At 45.1% G+C, this 20,426-nt stretch overlaps 1 protein-coding gene across 3 annotated transcripts in view; it reads right to left on the bottom strand.

Annotated features, from left to right (window-relative positions):
• Positions 1-2,831: 2,831 nt before the first annotated feature.
• trip10a (thyroid hormone receptor interactor 10a) overlaps positions 2,832-20,426 on the bottom strand; it is a 43,618-nt gene continuing 26,023 nt past the window's right edge. The window contains exons 9-16 of one of the 3 annotated variants that reach the window (XM_063187315.1): positions 19,987-20,175; positions 15,061-15,225; positions 13,953-14,018; positions 11,770-11,879; positions 10,291-10,423; positions 9,318-9,421; positions 8,773-8,906; positions 2,832-5,117 (exon numbers count right to left, since the gene is read on the bottom strand). In XM_063187315.1, coding sequence (XP_063043385.1) covers positions 4,966-5,117; positions 8,773-8,906; positions 9,318-9,421; positions 10,291-10,423; positions 11,770-11,879; positions 13,953-14,018; positions 15,061-15,225; positions 19,987-20,175 — 1,053 coding nt within the window. In that variant the 3' untranslated portion in view covers positions 2,832-4,965. The remainder of the gene's footprint in view (positions 5,118-8,772; positions 8,907-9,317; positions 9,422-10,290; positions 10,424-11,769; positions 11,880-13,952; positions 14,019-15,060; positions 15,226-19,986; positions 20,176-20,426) is intronic. The other 2 variants (XM_063187323.1, XM_063187332.1) reach the window with 2 other exon arrangements.

Raw genomic sequence — 20,426 nt, 5'->3', positions numbered from 1 at the left:
TTTAATGAGGTGCAGTAGACAATGACAGGGGTTTTTTAACGACTGCAGAGTCCTTTTAAGAGCAGAAGTAGTCAGTGCTTATTAGCAGGGATAAGGGAAGCTGTTGCTGAAGATGGGCATAAAGAGTAGACTTGGTAATATAACGCAGTATCCTAGCTTCAGACAAGACAGAATTAAACCTCACTACCTTTCACATCGCTTGACCAGGGTTGAGCAGCATTTGTGTTGGGATGCAATGTGGAAACCCCATAGGAGAGGCATACCAAACGTGTCTGGCCCAGAATATAAATAGGCTAATACCGGTATATGCACAAAGGTGTTATTGTGGTGAGTATATCTTGTTAAAGTAACAAAACCTCAAAAATAAAATAAAAAATAAAAAAAAGAAAGAAAGAAAACCCTAGGCCTAGAACCTCTGTCTGAACAAAATAGCCATCCATTCAGTCAATGGCCTAGCCCAATAGGGCAGTCATGGGTGAGCGGTTAGGGCGTCAGACTTGCATCCCAGAGGTTGCCGGTTCGACTCCCGGCAGGTTGGTGGGGGGAGTAATCAACCAGTGCTCTCCCCCATCCTCCTCCATGACTGAGGTACCCTGAGCATGGTACCGTCCCACCGCACTGCTCCCCATGGGGCGCCACTGAGGGCTGCCCCCTTGCACGGGTGAGGCATAAATGCAATTTCGTTGTGTGCAGTGAGCAGTGTTCACTTGTGTGCTGTGGAGTGCTGTGTCACAATGACAATGGGAGTTGGAGTTTCCCAATGGGCTTTCACTTTCTTTCACTTTCACAATGGTTCTTGAATAACCGGCCCCTTGACCTTATCATAAGCCCTCCAACGCCCCCTTGACCTCATCATAAGCATGCCAACGCCCCCCCTCAGTATTAAAAAATAAAATACACTAATACCCCCCAATGGCAAGTGAGAACCCCTCTCTCACCGCTTTCCCAACACCCCCTGGGAATCAATAGTCTAGCCTGTCTTGGGCGTTCAAGTTCATGATGGCATGAAAATATCAAAGGGCTTTTTTTTCAAACTTAAATATGGAAAGTTGATGTCAAGGCCAAACTAAAAGGACATTTCTGGCGAGCAAATAATTCAGATCAATTTTCAGGAAGCGTATAATTTGTTGCATCCTCTCCTCTCTCCGCTTTGCCTCCTCAGCCTCTGGGGAGCAGCAGTCTATCCGCTTATCTCTGGAAAGACGGCTGCCTCACAGACACGGCAACATTTATATCAGTTTGTGACAGACTGGTTTGTTAGAGCAGTAACCTTTTATGCATTTGTTGATGTGGAAAATTCTCAAATACCACTTTCTATTTGCCCTGCTGACAGTTTGGGCCTAGCTGTTAACTTGCCACACAACTTTGAAAAGAATGTAATAAAATGCAGCATTTTCTAAAAGGCCCTATGTTGCCTTTTGTGTAGAGAGTCAAAATAATTACTGTATATGTAATGTAATATGAACAGTAATACTGCAACACATAGTACATCAGTAATACTGTAAAAGAACAGCAGTTTTGAAGGACAGCTTGACATGCCTTGTCCAGATTCTTAGAGTATAATAATCTTATCCAGTCTCTCTGCCTCGGCTTCATGCACACTTCTCTCCTAGATAGCATTTGTATTGAACTTAGTGGCATTTCATCTGGCAAATTCCACAATCATCAAAATCATGATAGAAGCAGATGCCATCTGACCATGCCATGCCACAGACAGCAGCAGACTACTGAAGTATTGAGCAACACTGCCACCTGGTGGGCATGCTTATATTTTTGAACAATGAAACTCATCAATCCACTGCAGTTAGAGACGGTGGATAAGGTAGAGACGATTCAAGACGGTACTTCTCCGGGATCCACAACGAGACGTCAGGTGAACGCTCTTTTAGGACACCAGCGGAAGATGACAATCCCTGATGAGAGTGAGTTTCCTGATGAGATGAGAGGGGAGATGAGCATTTCCTTGGCGCTGTAGATGGCAGTAGCGCACAGCTTTTTTTCCCCCTACAAACTATGATTCAAGTGAAAGGGAGTTTTTCCTCACCTCTGATGCCACCAGGGGCCGCACCTGAGCGCCCAATCTCTGTGTGACTATCTATGACTTATGATAGGCCCAGCCACTATGGACCTTACGCATCTAAGAATCCTAGTCCTAACCTACGTTGACCTTATGACTCTACAATCTCTGTCTATCTCTTCTTCCTCTGCCTTCCTGCTATTTCTGCCTCTCCTCTATACCTCTCCTTTTAAATCCATCTCTAACAATGATGTTTTTTTCCCATTTGTTAAGCACTTTGAGTTACATGCCTTGTATGACACAGTGCTATACAAATACAATTATTATTATTATTATTATCTTATGCAAGCCTAAATGCAACAGAAAAAATAGGAGAGGGATCACTCCCCCTTAGGAGACCAAACTTGAGCACACTCCTTTGCACTGATGAGGCGTGATGTGACTTATCTTGGTGAGGTCTACCCTATCTTTGGTGAAGGATCCACTGGACATAAATTGACTTAACTGGTATGGAGCACAGTCATGCCCAAGCAAGAAATAATGGCAAGCAACCACAACAATAATAATTAAAAAAAAAATGTCCCCAGATAATTGTAATAAGGGGCTGATCAAAACTCCCTGTCACAATGCCACTGGTTAGAACATCTAACGGCACAAAGACAGATGTTGGAAAGTGCCATTTTAGATGTGCCATTTTAGAGTGCCATTTACATGCAATGACAGACCCAGAGCATATCGATACATACCATAGACACTAGATAAAAGAACATTGTTCAGCAAATACAAATGACAAGAGGACAAAAAACAAGACACGTTTTAAATTTGAAAATGTGCTTTACATATATGAAGTTCTATACACAAATTTTAACACTTCATGGGTGCTTATATGGTTTATATACAAATGGCTGCAAAGTTGTAAGGAAGGCACCTGGACATTGTGTTTAGCATTTTTTTAAAATCGTAAACCATCTGGCTCTAACACGACATATAATAATAACTCCCAACTTAACACATCGCTCTTAAAACCTCTCTTTCAAAGCAGAACAAAAAGCTCTCAGTCTTTATTTGTGTGAAATAAAATACTAATAAGACAATAGTGGTGTTGTGATCGCTAAAATATATTACTTCTTCGTTAAATATGATAGTCCTACCCAGGAAAGAAATGTATGATCGTCCTACCCAGGAAAGAGATGTATGACGTCCGAATTTGAGTTTGTGTTTTGTTTTTTGATCGCAATAGTGGGTAAAGACATTGAACTGTAGGCTGGTGTGCAGGTACTATGAAGAAGTGTGTGAAACTCACATCCGATATATACTGTATATCTAATATATATCTAGTTGCTTATATTTCACTATATCTGTGCCGCAGAGATGCTAATAAAAACTTAATAAATTATATTTCTCTTTATGCCTCTCAGAAAATAAAAGAGAACGGAAATTCCTTAACGTTAAGTACTGGACTTGGAACATTTGTGGAAATGAATAAGTATTGAACGTCATGTCGTGGTCCTGCAAAACTGTTATCACAATGCTATCATGTTGGTTGTCTCACGGTTTAATAGCAGTGAGAAGCATGCTATAACATCAAAATCCCATAATTTCTATGGGTCTTTGGCCCCGTTGCAGCCTCACATTAGAATTAAACTGAACACACAAAAAAGTGAGGGTGCACAGTATACTGAATACCCTTGGACGAATGCGCAAAGGCAGCATATGTAGTGTTACATTGTAACCTTGTTCAGCCCACGGATGCACACAAGCTCAGGTGAGTTGGTTTTCCATGCGACATTACCGCTGTTCAGCCTGATCTCACAGAATTCCGTGGAATGGACACGGACCTTTGGGACACGAAATCAGTGTCTGTTTCACGGATTTTCCCAAAATTCTGTGCTATGGTCACAGAAGTATTTTCCGTGAAGGACTCACGGAAGTGCTTTCTATATTCCCACAGCACTCTGCTAATTATATCGTTAGAAAATTGATACCAAAAGAATGCTAGCAATTTAAGCTGTGCGCTGACCAAAACAATTGGAAGTTGGCATAATCCGTGAAACTAACAGATTTCGTGTCCCAAAGGTCCGTGTCCATTCCACAGAATTCTGTGAGATAATGATGCGTTATTGGACATTAACGGAGGAATGAGGAGGACATTGCATTGTGTGCTGACAAATGTTTTAGGAAGTCGGTAAATATCCCGTAACAAACCAGTCCCTGATATCTTCACATCCTGTTACTGCCCAAATCAGGCAAAGATGGGAGGATGTTTTGCAGGTGGTGTTGGTTATGCATCTCAACCTCTCTGTGTGGCACACACAGACACAAAGACACACAGACACACACACTCATCTGTCAGCCCAAAGTTGTTGAAAATGAACAAAAACGTGAGGTGAGTGCGGTCCCCAGACAAGCGATAACTTGAGGATAAAGTGTCTGGATGGCCAGTGCTCCTGTGTGGGCAAAACAAAACAAAAAAAATGTAAGGAAAAAAAATTTTAGAAAAAAAAAGAAGATAAAAGTAGGCTGTGGCTGCCCATTCATCATCCAGACAGGTGTGGACAGCCTGAACGCCTCACTCATCCCCTGCAGCCTGCTGCCTTGCTTTGGGGCTCAGCTCCCGACGAGGACGCCCCAGCCTCCAGGGATGCGGGGCTTCTGGTAGTATAGCCTGAACGCACAAGCTTGTCTAAGGCCGTCGTCCTGCCCTGGCCCCCCCAAGTTTCTCAGCCTGGTCCCACTGGCAGGTCAGTCAGGAATGCAGTGCTTTAGTTTAGCGGGTACATACTATATGCGAGTGAGTTTCGTTGAAGTCAGGGTGACATGGTGGTGCAGGGGACCTAGCCGAGCCAAGCAGAGCAGAGCAGAGCAGAGGAGGGACATGAGGACACGCGGTGGGGGCAGCGCAGTGCTGGAGTCAGCCACTGGGGGGCGGCAGGAGGGAGAGAGAGAGGTCACTTGTTGAGCGAGATGGAGACGTAGGAGGTGGGGATGTATCCCTCGTCTCCGTTGGAGCGGCGCACGCGTGTCCAGCCGTCCCCCTTGTCCTCCTCCACGACGGACAGCACCTCGCCCTCCTGCATGGCGATGGTGCCCTCGCTCGACCCTGCAGGCAGGAGACAACAACACACACAAGTCAAGTCAAGTCGGCTTTATTGTGGTGGTGGTCACAAACAGGCATATGTAGTATTTGTGGTTTAATCGTCAGGGACAATTTTTTAGTCATAATAATGGCATGGCAAATAATGTCAAACATGTATAGGTGATACACAAAAGGTTTCCAGCCAGATGGCTAATTTGCAAACCCAAGTCCCTAGGGTATTAAGTTAAGTCACATTCACTCCATATTTCTCCGTTTCCATCGTATAAAGACGCACGCACACGCGCACAGGCGCACACACAAACGCAATTATAGTCCTACCAGGCTTACGGACAGGCATCATACACATACGTAAGTTTATGAGGCGATATCCAAATACCTACAGTACTGTATGCCATTCACATGATCTAGTTTCAGTTTACACTTATGCTAGAAAAAAAAACTATTCTGGCATCCCAAATAAAAAGGTGTTTGAGTCTAAAGGAAGTCACTTCACCCACCCGTGAATATTTTTAACCAGTTTCCCAAAACAAGTGTCATGTTGAGCAGCATATTTCTTTCCTCTGTCTTATAAACAATAGACAATCGGCATCTCAAGTAGTTTCCATTATGTTGGTCACATGACATCGATTCAGGACATGCGACCCAGGCTATTAAAGTTGGTCCTTTCTTATTGTCTATTGTCTAAATTGCTTAAAATGTTGACTTGTTATAGCTATTAAAAACACAACAAGGGGAGCTACGTACGTGCGCAGGCTTTTTATTTTTGACTCTGGCTCTTAGCACTCATGTCAGGGTGTCTGCAGGTTTTAACAAGTGAAATTTTAGACTTTTTTTTAGACCTTTTTTAGACCATCATGGGCAAAATTTTAGACCTTCGCGGAGTATTAAAAAATGAAATAAAGCCAGATTGTGGTCAATTGACAGGCGCGCGCACACGCACAAACACAAAACACACACACACACAGAAGCCGACAGGGGGGGAACAAAAGGGACAGTTGACCCGGGCCCTGAGAAAGAGGCCCTCGAGAATTGGGACCCAATTGTATTGTATTTATTGAGAGGGGGGCCCTTTCAGATGATTTAGTCCCGGGCCCGGTAAAAGCAGTCAGTGGCCCTGCACACACCACACACACACACACACACACACACACACACACACACACACACACCTGTGCATCTGAATGAATGCAATAGTGCATATTATAAGCATAAAGAGATCTGATCATAAATGACCAGTGAGAAGGTGCAATGTTCGCTTTCACAATTTCAAGTGATCAAAGCCAGCAATTGTGAACAGCCTGTCTTTACATTGCACTGACTGAGGTTTTTAAATGCGAATAAGAATGCAAGCCTATATCAAGAGGACCTAACCAAGATAGAAGAACAGAACATGAGGTAACCCCACTACTGCCATAAAATGACGTTTATTGGTTTCAACTATTGGAGGTGTCCAAGAGAACGTCTTATGGCAGTTAATACTAATAACAAAATAGTTCGAACCCTTGCCACTCAATCCAAAGATTCATGCCTTATTCGTTTTAGGGGGGTTGTACCAGAGGTCTCACGCAAGCGAGAGTGTAACCTCTCAAGAGACTGCCACGGCATGTGAGAGTCGGTGTGATGCGCAGCTGGCTATGGTATTCAAAATCTAGCGCTCGTTTGATCTAGACGTACCGTAGGTTTAACATATTTTCAAGCAGCATAACCTGAAGCTAAATGGTGATCAATTCAGAAGCAGCAGGCAAAGAATACGCAAAACGGGGTTATAACAACTAAATCATCCATCGACATAGCATATATCTTATCCATTGCACAATATGTTTCATGTGCTTTAACTCCTGAGGTCTTTCAAACATTGACGGACCTAGAGCTAATGAGAAGTGCATGTGACAGCACACACGAAACGTTTGTGCGTGGACATGACCGTAACAGCTCAAATGCCCACCAGTTTGCAAATTGCTACCACAGAACCAGTACAAAATACCAAGGCATCAAACAGAATAGGCCTACAACAAAGGCATTTCCATGGGAATTCGACTGTTAACTCGCTCATAATTTCAGATCAGCCACACACACACACACGTCGCTACTCTCTTTCGCTCGCACAGACACAAGCTTCGCCAACTTTGAGGCTAACAACTACGCTAGACTGCTAAACCACGGCCAACACCTGACTATTCCATCACCGAAGTCCTTGCGGTACTAAAAATCACTTCTTACCTGCAACGATTCACACTGGTGCTGACATATTCCCTTGGTTTGCACTGTCACATTTGTCTTCTGTTTTAAATCGACACATTTCCTTCCAAATAGAAATCCGTTCTTTTTCAATGAGGTGGTGACTGACTTCCCTCATTAGTTAACTTCTTCCAGGTGTTTAACACAGTCAAGTAGCCTAGTTATCTAATGTATGGCCACCGCGACGCCAATATCGTTTTTACAACGTCTAGATATAAACAATGTCTAGATATAACACCACTAACGTGGGTTAGTAGTCAGAATAGAGAATCTTTGGTCAGACTGCGCGGTGGAACGGGAGGAGGAGCTACAGTACATTTCCGTATCACATCTGTAGTTTTATTATTGTACGTTGCAAAGAGCAACATGTCATTTAGAACTACACAGACCATAACTGCCACAATATCAGGAAATAAGCAGTGTGGAAAAGGACGTAAAAATAAAGCAAAACAGAACAAATAAACATTAATCCTTTGTCGATATTTTGCATTGAAACGTAGGTCTTAAATTACTCAAACTCAATTTTAGACTAAAGTGCAAAAAAACCCTATATTTTAGACTTTTTTAGGCCTAAAATGGATAATGTGTAATTTTAGACTTTTTTAGACTTTTTTAGACTCCGCGGACACCCGGACACCCTGTCATGTTGAGAAAGCCCACTGTTGTGTTTAGGCTGGGGTACAGAAGCACAGGAACTAATTAGTTGATAACGAAGAGTGTGAAGGTGTTGATTTCATAGACAAACCATTTTTTTCTGCAAAATCTTAAAATCATAATTTTATTTGAGACACATTTTGCCACATAGGGCCAAAATTCATAAGGGAAATCTGAACTGCACGACACTAGGTCAAGGTTTCCACAGAGAGGTCATCTTTGTTCTCTTTGGAGATGTTAAGAAATCGTTTTCATACACAGAATAAATTCTGTGTTAATTTATCTATAATGCTTTTCAGAGTCTATCAATGTTATGAAGTTTCATAGGGGGGGACAGAAGCCTTGGGAAACATTTTTAGGTTTATTTGGCAGTTAAAACCTGAATAGGAAAGATAACCAGTCCACCAGACATCTGTGCCAGTGGCACACTGCAGAACACCATCTGGCAGAAAGACATTAGCCGCACCTCATAGGCTCATATCCAGCCTAATTTCATGTCATTGTTGAGTCTGCTTTTTAGACTACATTAAAGAAGGTGATCGAAATAGCTTTTTGATGAGAACATTGAGCTGTCAGAAGAAAGGTTTTAATTATATCGGCACAAATATACATGTATGTCGAACTATAGGGCTGTATGATTGAAGGGAAACATTCTGAATATTGACGGGTCAGACCAAAGGGGCTTCGGAAAAATTATATGCCACCAACCGGGGGGGCATACGTGGCGGTATTGTGACTTTGTCCACCGTCCATATGCGAAGCGTACCTGGGAAGTTGTATAGAGCTGTGCACTGGCCTATGGGGGCGGCCAACTCCTCCTCCTCGAAGTCATCATCGAACTCTGCATAGATGGCCTGCGAGGGGTCCGGAGTGCCCTCGTCGGAGTGGGCGCCGTCGGGGCTGGAATGAAAAACACTAATCCTAGAGTTGTGCCTACTTCGCCTACTACGAGTTCTACTGCAAACACCAGACAGAGTGCAGCATCTGTGTTCAGATATTACAGTAACAGATGTTGAAAATGTAACAATAATATATCCCTGAATAGTGAGCATACTGTATATGCTTATTATACTTACACTACATTTATTTGCTGACATTAATAGCAATAACAAAAAAAAAAAGCTGTAAATAACACTGGACAAATATGGTTCTTTAGGTCATGGCGGACAAGTTAAAACCTGTTCCAACCTGACACATAAACAAACAAAAAGAAACAGGACCAGGACCAAAATCCAGGCAAAACAATTCTTAAGTAATACATGCGATAAACATCGTTGGGTCCGTTCAATCTGTTTGCGTTGCAAGACCAACCTGAAGGTGTCATGAGCTCCGTTGTTGTTGAAGGACTGTGTGGAGTATCGCAGCGTGTCTCCCCGCAGCGTGTCTCCCCGACCCCCTGCCTCCGTCAGCCAGTTCTGCCAGACACACCAGACAAGCACCACCACAACAGCAACAGGAGGGAGAGGATTGAGCACCGCCACAGACACCCACAGACATAATGTTGATACTAGTACTACCTTAATCCCCCCAAAAACCTTAAATTAAGACAGGCCAAGCCAAGTTGGCTTTAATGTCCGTTTCTTCATATGCACACAGGTCATACAAGGAAATTTAAATGACATTGCTCTTGACTCTATCCCATGTAAAGACATACAGCAGTGACATCAGCAGGACAGACGTCAAAGTGCAAGACAGGAGTAATAACAAAGTAATGCCACGTAATGTAATTAAGGAAAATAATTAACTAATGCTTTGCATTTGAACAATTAATAATCTAATACTCTAAGCCAGTGGTTCCTAGAATAGTCTTAGGACCCAAACTTTCCATAGTCATGTGACCCAATATTTTACTGCGACTCGCACCATCAGAGTGTTCAAATAATAATAAAAAATGTGTCCATGCATTTGGTAATATGCATCAGCATTTGCATTGTATGCTGACATACCACACGTCTATCAACTAGTGGAACTGACTTAATGCCGTTTCACTCTGACATCACAGTCATTTATTCAATACCAATCTTGTTTCAATTTTTTGTGACTGACAATGAAAGGGTGAAATAACACCACATTTTTAGACCACATCTCCACAAACAACCCAAGACCTCTCGGCAATCCACTTTTAGGCCCAGACACCCAGTTTGGGAATCAGTAATCTAAGCTATGACAAGAAGACAAGGCCAAGACTAGTGTAGAAATCAGTACAGCAGTTGCAGCATGAGGCCACCAGAGGGCAGGGTGCTCCTCCACTCCACTCCACTCCACTCCAGTCCAGTCTCCTCACCTCGTACTTGCTCAGCTCCCCCCGCAGCCTCTCCATGTTCTGGGTCGTCTGGTTGATCTGCGGAGCCAGGCTGGCCGGGTCGCCCATCTGAGGATTCTTCTCATAAACATCTTTCATCTTCCCCAGCGCCTCACTGCACAGCACAGCCACACAGGACAGAGGGGAGGAGAGGAGAGGAGGGGAGAGGAGAGGGACAGGGACGGAGAGAAAAAGGGAAAATGGAAAGAAAAAGGGATAAAAAATGGGGAAGAATGAAAGAGAGATAGTGAAAGATAACAAGAGAGGACAGGACAGGGCAGAAGAGAGAGGCATAAGGAGATAAAGAGTGACAGTCAAAGACAAAGAAAGGTGGAAGAATGAAAACAGAGAGAGAGTGCAAGATAGTGAGCGAAAGATAGTGAGCGAAAGACAGTGAGTGCAAGATAGTGAATGCAAGATAGTGAGTGCAAGATAGTGAGTGCAAGATAGTGAGTGCAAGATAGTGAGTGCAAGAGAGAAGGAGGTATCCAACAGAGAATGTGGAAGAGGACAACACAACAGAGCAGAGCAGGGTGAGGAGAGTGAAAAGGTGTTGGGATGAGGAGGGAAGGGGTGGGGGAGGAGGGGGGGACTTGTGGTTACAGTCTGCCCACAGGCCTCAGAGGGCAGGAGAGCAGCATTCCCCAGTGACCTGAAGGGCTCAGTAAACAAAGCTCTCTAAAAGCCCATGACCTCAAGGGAGGTCGTACGTGTGTGTGTGTGTATTTGCCTGTACATATGTGCGTGTCATGAGAGAGAGGATTGTGTGTGCGCATACGTGTGTGTGTGTGTGCGTTCGCATGCGTGTTCGCGTGTGTGTCAGAATCACACGGGAGAGAGGCCTGTATGAGTGAGTGTGCTGGGCCCTGCCGGCACCACAGACACCAGGGCGTTTCCAAAGAAATAGCCGCCATAGCATAGTAGCAACAAATAGCTGCCATAGCACAGAAGTAACAATTAGCCGCCATAGCATAGTAGCAACAAATAGCAGCCTTAGTAGGGTGTGGTGGGGATAGGGTCAGTGTCGTCTCAGCACACTCACCTCTGATTCATCTCCTCCAGTGTGTGTGTGCGTGTTAGGAGGAGTTATTGCAAAAAATTCGCTATGACAATGCATCGTGATACTTAATTTCACTGTAAACGGCATCGATTCACGACAAGGTATCGCAACACTTATCTTCAAGATATACAGCATCGATTTATGACAATCGATTATGCAATTACAATAATACAATTTTATTTGTCATAGACGGAGTTGAGATGGACTCATTTCTGTGTGTGTGATCCCAGCTCAATAGCCATGGCAGGGCATGTTGGTGGAGGTGTGTGCTACTTGTGAGTGTGTCCTCGCTCTCGCTCTCTCTCGCGCTCTCTCGCGCTCTCCCTCTCTCTTGCGTGCTCCCTCGCTCTCTCGCTCTCTTTTGCGCGCTCTCTCCCTCTCTCTTGCTCTCGCGGTCTCACCTCTGGTCCATCTCTTTCTGCAGCTCCTTCGCCAGCTCCTCGAGCTTCTGCTGCAGCCTCTTGCGCCGCTGCTCTGGGGGGAGGTGGCCAAAGTCCTCAGTGACCGTAGGCTGAGGAGGAGGAGGAAGAGGAGGAGGAGGACAAGGAAGGGAGAGGAGTAAAAGGAGGACAAAGGGGATGAGGAGGAAGAAGAGGGGAAGAAGAGGAGGAGTAGAGAAGAGGAGGACAAGAAGAGAGGAGGAAAAGGAGGCGAAAGGAGGAAGAAGAGGATGTGAAGAGGACAAGAGATGGGGAAGAAGAGGAGGAGGAGGAAGAAGAGGAGGAGGAGCAAGATGAAGAGGGGGGAGGAGGAAGGAGAGGAGCCGGACAGGAGGAAGAAGAGGAGGGTGCACAGCAAAGATAATCAGGCCACAGGCTTCATAAATATGCACGCTAAGATAGCACACACACTTTCACCCTAACACAAGTACACACACCTTCCAAACACCCCTCAACCATTAAAAATCATGAAACATACAAACCAAACACACACGACACACAACACACACACCCACACTTCCTCCAAGGAAACCACAACCCATAAAACACAAGTACCAAGCCACACAGGTTCAACAGTTCACATACTGACACAAACTAACACACACCTCTGGTTAATAGTGACCAGTGCCACTCACGTTCCCCAAATGGGATCAATTACTTGGATTAATGGGATAGACGTCATATGCCCAAATTAAATCTCATCTATCTTGGGTGTGTGTTACTCTGCGGCATTTTAAAAAGCATCAAGGGAGCGAGTTTTGGAACATTTTATGAACAGAACATGTCCTGCAGCAATGCAAGATTCTTAAAACCCAAATGATATTCTATGGAGCCCAATATTCTTTACAAGTTCCGTTGCTAAAACAGGGGTGCATTTCTGGAAAGGGTAGTTGTCAGCAGTTAGCAACTTCAGTAGTTGGCAATGGGAAATTGCATTGCAACCAGCGAAGTAGCTAACAGTTAGCAACTACGATATCGAGAAATGCACCCCAGTATTGCGCCTTCAAAAGGTTAAATAGCAAATGGCAACACTAAGACTTCTATTCTGAGCCAAGAGCAGGACGTCTCTGGACACCGTACTGCACGTTGACATGATGTGTACCAGGCCGGCACGGCAGTCAGACACCTCCCAGGGCTCAGTCCAGACAGCACAGCAGAGTCACCCTGTTGTGTGTGTGAGTGAGCAGGGCTGGACTGGCCATCTGGCATAGCGGGCATTTCACGATGGGCCCCGCACCCTTGTGGGGCCCCTATTTTCAGAAATGGAAATGTTTTTTTACATTTCTGAAAATAGGGGCCCATAATGGTACAGGCCCACCAGTGAGTCTGTTCTGCACCACTAATTATGAGGGGCCCCTTTAAGCCAAAAGTGCCCGGCCCTATTTCTCCCCCAGTCACCCTGTTGTGTGTGAGTGAGCGAGCGAGCGAGCGAGCGAGCGAGGCTGAACCCTCCGACCAGGAGGAATCCCTGTGGCAGCTGTGTTGGAGATTAAACACTTAGAGCCTGTGACAATCCACTCCACTGCGTCAAGTCAAGCTCAGTCAAACCAACATGGCCAAGAGAGACACTGCCTTGGGCATAATTAATCCGTTAAACGTTAAAGGTGGGGTTGCAGGTTAACCATGTTAAGAATATGTACTATTATGACATCACTTTGGGGCTCCCCAGGCTCTACTAGAACCTTAGAATCCTGGGGGAGTTCCCCCAACGTGATGTCATACCTGCAACCCCACCTTTAAGATCCGTGTTTATTTAGGCAAAGGGGAAATAACACAAAAAGTTCCAATGACCACCTCCCCAATACAATATTTACTTACAACATGAAGTGTCAGTTGTGTTTAGTTTTTGATTCGAATCAAGTTGGTCTATTGTAGACATCTTCAAATGCAATGGTAATCTCCCCCTGCACGGTTTCTTTTGTCCACATCATTACAGGCCGGTAATTTTTTGCCAAATCAGTGCTTTGTGCTGTGAGCGTCTGTTTACGTCTCTCATTTGCTGATGAGGGGGGTGGGACCTTCCTGCCGGCTGGAAAGGTGGTCATTAAAAAGCCCGGAGGCCATTCCCATGCAAACAAACCAAAAGGTCACCACCCAAAAAAACACACACACACCCCACACCACCACACACTCCAAAACACAACCTGGGAGTTTGGCTTCTGCGTTTCTTTGCGTTTCTTTACCATGCTTTTTTTCTTAATGGTATTCCTCTGGGAGGGGAGAAGGATACAACAAAACACAACACAAGGCAAAAAGGAGTGTCCGTTAAAAGTCACAAGTCAGTGAGGGTGTATGGAGTGTACTGAACGTTCCTGCTCGAGTCGAGAGTGACAAGGCTATTAGTGACACAAAGTGTGCTCATAGCAGGTCTTAAGTCCATGCACATGGGTGTGATGATTATTGTGGGATGAGTGAAGAACAGAACACACACAAAAGACACCAGATGAAGAAAAAAAAATGTGCAGGTGCTCCGACTGTTTGCGTTATCATTTGTTTGTTTTGTTGTTTTTGGCTTGTTCTTATCTGGTCAGAACCATCTGCTCAGCTTTGGCTGAATGCCCACCTTAGAGCCGCCACACCACACAAACACACGACAGCAGCACCCATACTGCTCTCAAAGGCAAAGTGCAGTAACTACACCAACATTGAAACAAAGGAAAATGCCTTCAAAGCTTTGTTATTAAAGTTGGATATAGTAGTTAATACCAATACGACATAGCAATATCATCTCTAAAACGTGGCAATTTGGACCATAAGGCTTTATCATGAAAGAAATGAAGTATACTTTCATTCTAAACTCAAGTTTAACAAATACATAGTTACTGCACTTTGCCAGCTGTGCGTGACCATCGGAGGCTTTTCAGGCGAAAGGGAGGTGTTTTTGTGAGCTTTCAATCAAAGGCGCACTCGCACTCAGTGGGAAGTCTTTGCAGTGTGTGTCTCATGAAAGTCAAAAAAAGTTGTTTTTTTTTAAAGGCTGCACTCTCTTGCTAGTTCTCTTGACTAAAAAAGTTGAATGTAGGAGGAGAGAAGTGCCGCACACAGGCCGAAACGTTGTCACACTAAAAACACCTTTATTTCTGGCGTGCGTTTTGCACCTCCACTCATACAAAGTTGAATGCATCATATCCAGGCTACAGACGCGTTTGGGCCTAAAGCGGTCCTCAATGTGTATGGTTTGTGTGGGGGCCTCGACGTTGAGGTTGACTGGGGTTTTGGATGGGATTGGATGGGATAGTGGGCTCCACTCACCGTTCTCCTGAGTGTCCGGAAAGACGAGATTCGGGGTTTGACTGTCTTATTGATCTCCTTCAAACAGTAGGACAGGGGGTCCCGTCCGAACTTGGGGGAGGAGGGGGATCCGTTAGCAGGCGAGGGGGCGGGGGGCGTGGTGAAAGGCGTAAGTGGGGATGAGAACTGGTTTGGAGGATAGGGAGGAAGAGGAGGAGGAAGAGGAGGAGGAAGGAGGAAGGATGGATGAGAGGATGACACCAGACAGAGCCCCGACATGAGCGAAGACAAGAGGTTTGGCGAAGGAGGAGGAAGAAAACAGAACAAGAAGGGGAGGAGGTTCAAGAGGTCAGGGACAAAACAAACAAACAAACAAACAAACAAACAAAAGAACGAACAAACACAACACACCAGACACACAAACAAATGACAAAAGGAAAAGAAAGAGACACCGTCAACAAACACCTTCAAAAGCACATCAAAAGGACGAGGGCATGGAGGACAACAACAGTGGACCACCTTCTGCAGAAAGCCCCAAAACAAGCATTTGAAGCCAACCCCACCACCACAATCACAGTCAGTCACAACAATTACAAACCCCCAACCCAGCCAATGGGACGCAAGCAAAGGCAGAGAGCAAAGCAAGGCTTAATCTTCAAAGAGCCGTCGGATCGCTATTGCTGAATCTCAAATGGTGCACTTGTGCACTTCAGTGTTCATGTTTCAGTGTGCATGGCAAATTATTTACGCACTAAAACATAGTACCCGAAGTACACAATTGCACCATCTGAGACACAGCATATGTTTTTGTTTTTTTTGCTATTTGGGTCAATATAAGAATATGAGAAAATGTAAGTTTAAAAGGTCATGGGCAGCTCTTAATCATAATGTGTTTTTTTCCCCCAAAGGACACATTCTACAAGCCTAGTCACAAATGCCCACGTGTTCCGGCCTGAAGCCTTCTCCAGCACACAGTCACATGGGACATGCCATTTTAAATAAAGACATTTTGATTAAGGAGTGCCTTGGCCTTAGAAACGTTCCCTCTCCGTATTCAACAACAATAAACTGCTGTTTAGAGGCAATAGACCTGCAATTTCATCATGGAGGGTTCACTGGCGAACGAATTACAAATTTTGGCCGCACCTTCAATGAAGCCCCACTTTGCCCTCTAATCATGCGTTTTCATGGACTGCCTTCCAGCATAGAGGAAAAAAGTCACTGCCCGGATAAGCAACAGGATTATGAATGACCTGCAACTACTGGCATGGACAGAGGGCACATGTGATGGACACTTGGATGAAATAAAATCAGTTTAGGTCCCAAGTGAGGCATGAAGCAAACAAAAAAAGAAGAAATGAACAAAGAAGATGAATATATTTTTTTTATTTCCCCCCTTCTCAAACGTTAGACGTGAAAAACAAATTAAATGTTGAAATGATGACCAGCTGAATTCAAAACGACCCTACATCAGAAAACTCCCTGTACTCACTAGAATGTAAAACTTGACGTAATGTTTTCATTGGCTCTTCCTGATCTTGCACAAAGAGGTATCATAACTCCTCAGAGTGTTTGTCAGTGACGCTGAAATAGTCTTTATTACTCACTAAGGTACAATGAAACAGAGGAAGAATATAAAATCGAATCCTCCCGGCTTCACAAACTCACATCCTTTCAACTTTTTTGTGGAGCTCAAACTCTCTGTGGCGCTAGATGGTCGCTGAGTGGCTGTTTTGGTTTAAGTGGGCAGTGAGGGATGTGTGTACTGTATGGGGGAGGGCCAGAGGGAGTGTGGGAGAGCATTCTAGAATGAGCCGTCTAATGTGGGATGGGAGGGCGAGAGAAGGAACAGTAAGGAGTAGAACTGAGGGGAGAGAGAGAGAGAGAGAGAGAGAGAGAGAGAGAGAGAGAGAGAGAGAGAGAGAGAGAGAGAGTGAAAGAGAGAGAACAGTACGGAGTAGAAAAGAGGAGCGAGAGAGAGAGAGAAAACGAGATAGAGAGATAGAGATAGATTGGAACAGGTGAGAGTGAGAGATGTGGGGTGTTGACATACTCAGGCTACGAGCTGAAAGCTAACACTAATGATGACACTAGAAACAAAACACTATTCTACAACAAAACACTGATTTGACCAATGGCGCAGAGCAGTGCTTGACACAGAAAAAGGACACAAGAAATGGAGATGAGGCACAAACAGAAGACATGAAAAGTGGACAACATGGGACACAAACATGCAAGGGGGGATGTTAAGGAGATTTGGGTGTGCGGTTCAGGTGGCGAAGACCAAGAGGTGCATGCTGGTTAGTTTTAGGGGCAAGCAGACAGCGGTGAAGAGGAATGGTTTCAGTACGCTTCAGTCTGAGTAAGGAGTCATACTTCAGGTTCAGGCGCAGCTCTGACTGGCTTTGGGTGGCACTCAGAGTCAGGAGTTCTGGGCCCATAGAGGCTGGTTCGGTCATCCCGTCTTCAAAGGGAACAGATACATGCACATGTTTTTACAGCCAAAAGAGTCAGATGGAGCTTGTTCAATCGCCTTTTTTGATGACCAGCACAGGAGCACCAACAGATGACCTTTATAAAGTTGAAGTTTGTTGTTTATTACAGCTGTTGTTACTGTTGTTGTTCTGGTTGTTTACATCCTGATTGACCAAAGTATTTGGAGCAAGATGGCGTGCAGATGCCACTCCCAGCTGTTTTTTTTCTTTTTTTTCGTCCCCATCGGTTGTCATTTCACAAAGGTATCATTGTGATGTGACCCAGAAATGCAGATTCTGTTTGGCATAATAGCCGCAGTGTGTGTGTGTGTGTGTGTGTGTGTGTGTGTGTGTGTGTGTGTGTGTGTGTGTGTGTGTGTGTGTGTGTGTGTGTGTGTCTGTGTCTGTGTGTGTGCATCGCCTCGTGGCAGAGGAGTCAGTGTGTTTGTGCTCCATGTCCAGTAAGAGCAGACACAGCAGAATGCTGCTAAACCATAGCCACACGCTGTGGAGCGGAGCGTAGGGTAGGGTAGGGGAGAGGAGGGCAGGGAACAGGACGGAGGGGGGAGGGGGATGGGGAGGCTGGCTGTTCTACTCTCAGCCAGACAGACAGCCATGCAAAGTTGCATTCTAGAAAGGTACAGTCTGTGTGTGTGTGTGTGTGTGTGTGTGTGTGTTTGTGAATCAGTATCATGTGAGAGTGAAGAGTAGAGAGAGAGAGAGAGAGAGAGAGAGAGAGAGAGTGTGTGAGAGAGTGAATGTGTGTGTGAGAGAGAGAGAGAGAGAGAGAGAGAGAGAGAGAGAGAGAGAGAGAGAGAGAGTGTGTGTGTGAGAGAGAGATAGAGAGATAGAGGGCCATGCGGTCTGGTGTACAGTGCATGCTTGTAAAAGTAGGGGCTGGCAGGAGGAGTACGTGTGAGACCACAGCATCTGGACACAAAACAAACCATGCTGGAAACGTCCGGAAACACGACAAGCAGACACACCTCCAACTTCCGTTTCCCAACCCCCTCTCTCTCTCTCTCTCTCTCTCTAAGTTTCCCTCGTTCTCACCACTATACCTCAGTCTGTCTTTATCTCTCTATTTATCTTTCTCGCCCTCTCCCTCTGTCTTTCTCCATCTCTCTCTCTCTCACTCGTTTCCTCTCCCTCTCTCCCTCCATGTCAAACACCAACTCAGTTCAGGCCTCCGGCGCCCCCCCCCCCCTCCTCCTCTCTCTGCCTCTCTCTGCCTCTCTCTCTCTCTCTCCCCCCCCCCTCTCTCTCTCTCTCTCTCTCTCTCTCTCTCTCTGCCTCTCTCTCTCTCTCTGCCTCTCTCTCTCTCTCTCTCTCTCTCTCTCTCTCTGCCTCTCTCTCTCTGCCTCTCTCTCTCTGCCTCTCTCTCTCTGCCTCTCTCTCTCTCTCTGCCTCTCTCTCTCTCTCTCTCTCACAATGAACTACTTTCTTGTCGATATCCACTTTGGACCATCTGGCAGACACAATTTCAAAACCCCTTAATCTAATTATCCCCTGTGAATAAATAAAAGCCCTGTTGCCCAAGCCACTCGCTTGCCTCTTGGCACGGCCCTCCACAGGGGGACGCTGACCTTTTTGGGAAATCTAAACACACACACACGCACACGCACTCGTTCGCTCGCTGGGCTGTGCGACCGGCGGCTCAATAAACACACGCCGGAACACAGATGCGATTGAGGGAGGCAGGGAGGGAAAGGCTGCTGGTCTGTAACACCAGAAGCGATGACCATAGTTATAAAACGATTGTATTTTTTTGTTTTTTTGAAAATCATGCCAGAGCGTTTTAGTGGAATGCCAGTCCACTTCACACCTCCATATTAATAGCAGCTACTGAGCCAGAGAGTATCATTAAGGATTACTGAACTCTCATTACATAATTTTCTTTTCATGATTCTCAAAATCTCTCCAATCCACTAGGAGGCAGTCACAAGAACAAGCACAGACCCCACTGCGAACTTTTAACAAGCAATATGGGAAGAGGCTGGCCACCTAACAAATTTGTGCAGTCTCTTAGTATAGACCTAAGGTTTAATGGTGACCTACTGTAACTTTATCAAGTATTTCATTCCATCCTTGGTTCAAATACTGTGTATACATATAAAGGGAGTCATGCTAAACAAAAAACATCTACCAACAACTACTAAAGGGATCACTTCAACCATCAAGCTAAATGAATCTGATAAGATGCTAAACTGAAATGCTGTTACCCTGTGTATATACACACGTCTAATGACAATAAAATTTGAATTACATGACACACTGCATTTCATCACTCATCACAATGTCATTACACACGCAATGACAACAGAGTTGAATCTAATATAACAGGCCTACCTTCACTTCAACCACTGTGCTTAACTAATCAGATATTGGATACTGAATTCCGTTACCCAACATTCATACCTGTGTAAAGACAAAAACATTGAAAGTAAGCCAATATAATATAATTTGGGCCTACCTTGCTCTTCTTGGCAAACAGCCAGAAGGGTTTGCTCTTGTTCTTGCTGAGCAGGTCGAGGGGTCCCTTGGGTGTCCCCAGGCTGCTCTCGGAGGACGTGCGGTTGATGCCCTGGCTGTAGTCCTCAAACTCCAGGTCGCCCGGACGCTCGAAACCAGACTTGTGCTGCTCTATGAGGACCAGGGCGTCCTACAGAGGATATTTCAATAACATGGCTAAGTGGTAAACTTGGCTAGGTTATAGTAACCAACAATAAGTGACAAAACCTGCTAATAGAATTATCCATCTCATTTGTGACGGTGCTCTGTGGACAGCCAAAGACTCCTTGGGAGCAGACCGACCAAATTGGGCCCGGGGGGGAAAGGGGGGTCAAATTGGGGCCCTATTACATTGAGCATGTATTGAGAGAGGGGGACCCTTTCAGATGATTTCGCCCTCCT

This window comes from Engraulis encrasicolus, chromosome 2, assembly GCF_034702125.1.
Source record: "Engraulis encrasicolus isolate BLACKSEA-1 chromosome 2, IST_EnEncr_1.0, whole genome shotgun sequence".
NCBI lineage: Eukaryota > Metazoa > Chordata > Actinopteri > Clupeiformes > Engraulidae > Engraulis > Engraulis encrasicolus.
The sequence above is the reverse complement of the archived record's forward strand: the minus strand, read 5'-3'. Positions and strand labels throughout refer to the sequence as shown.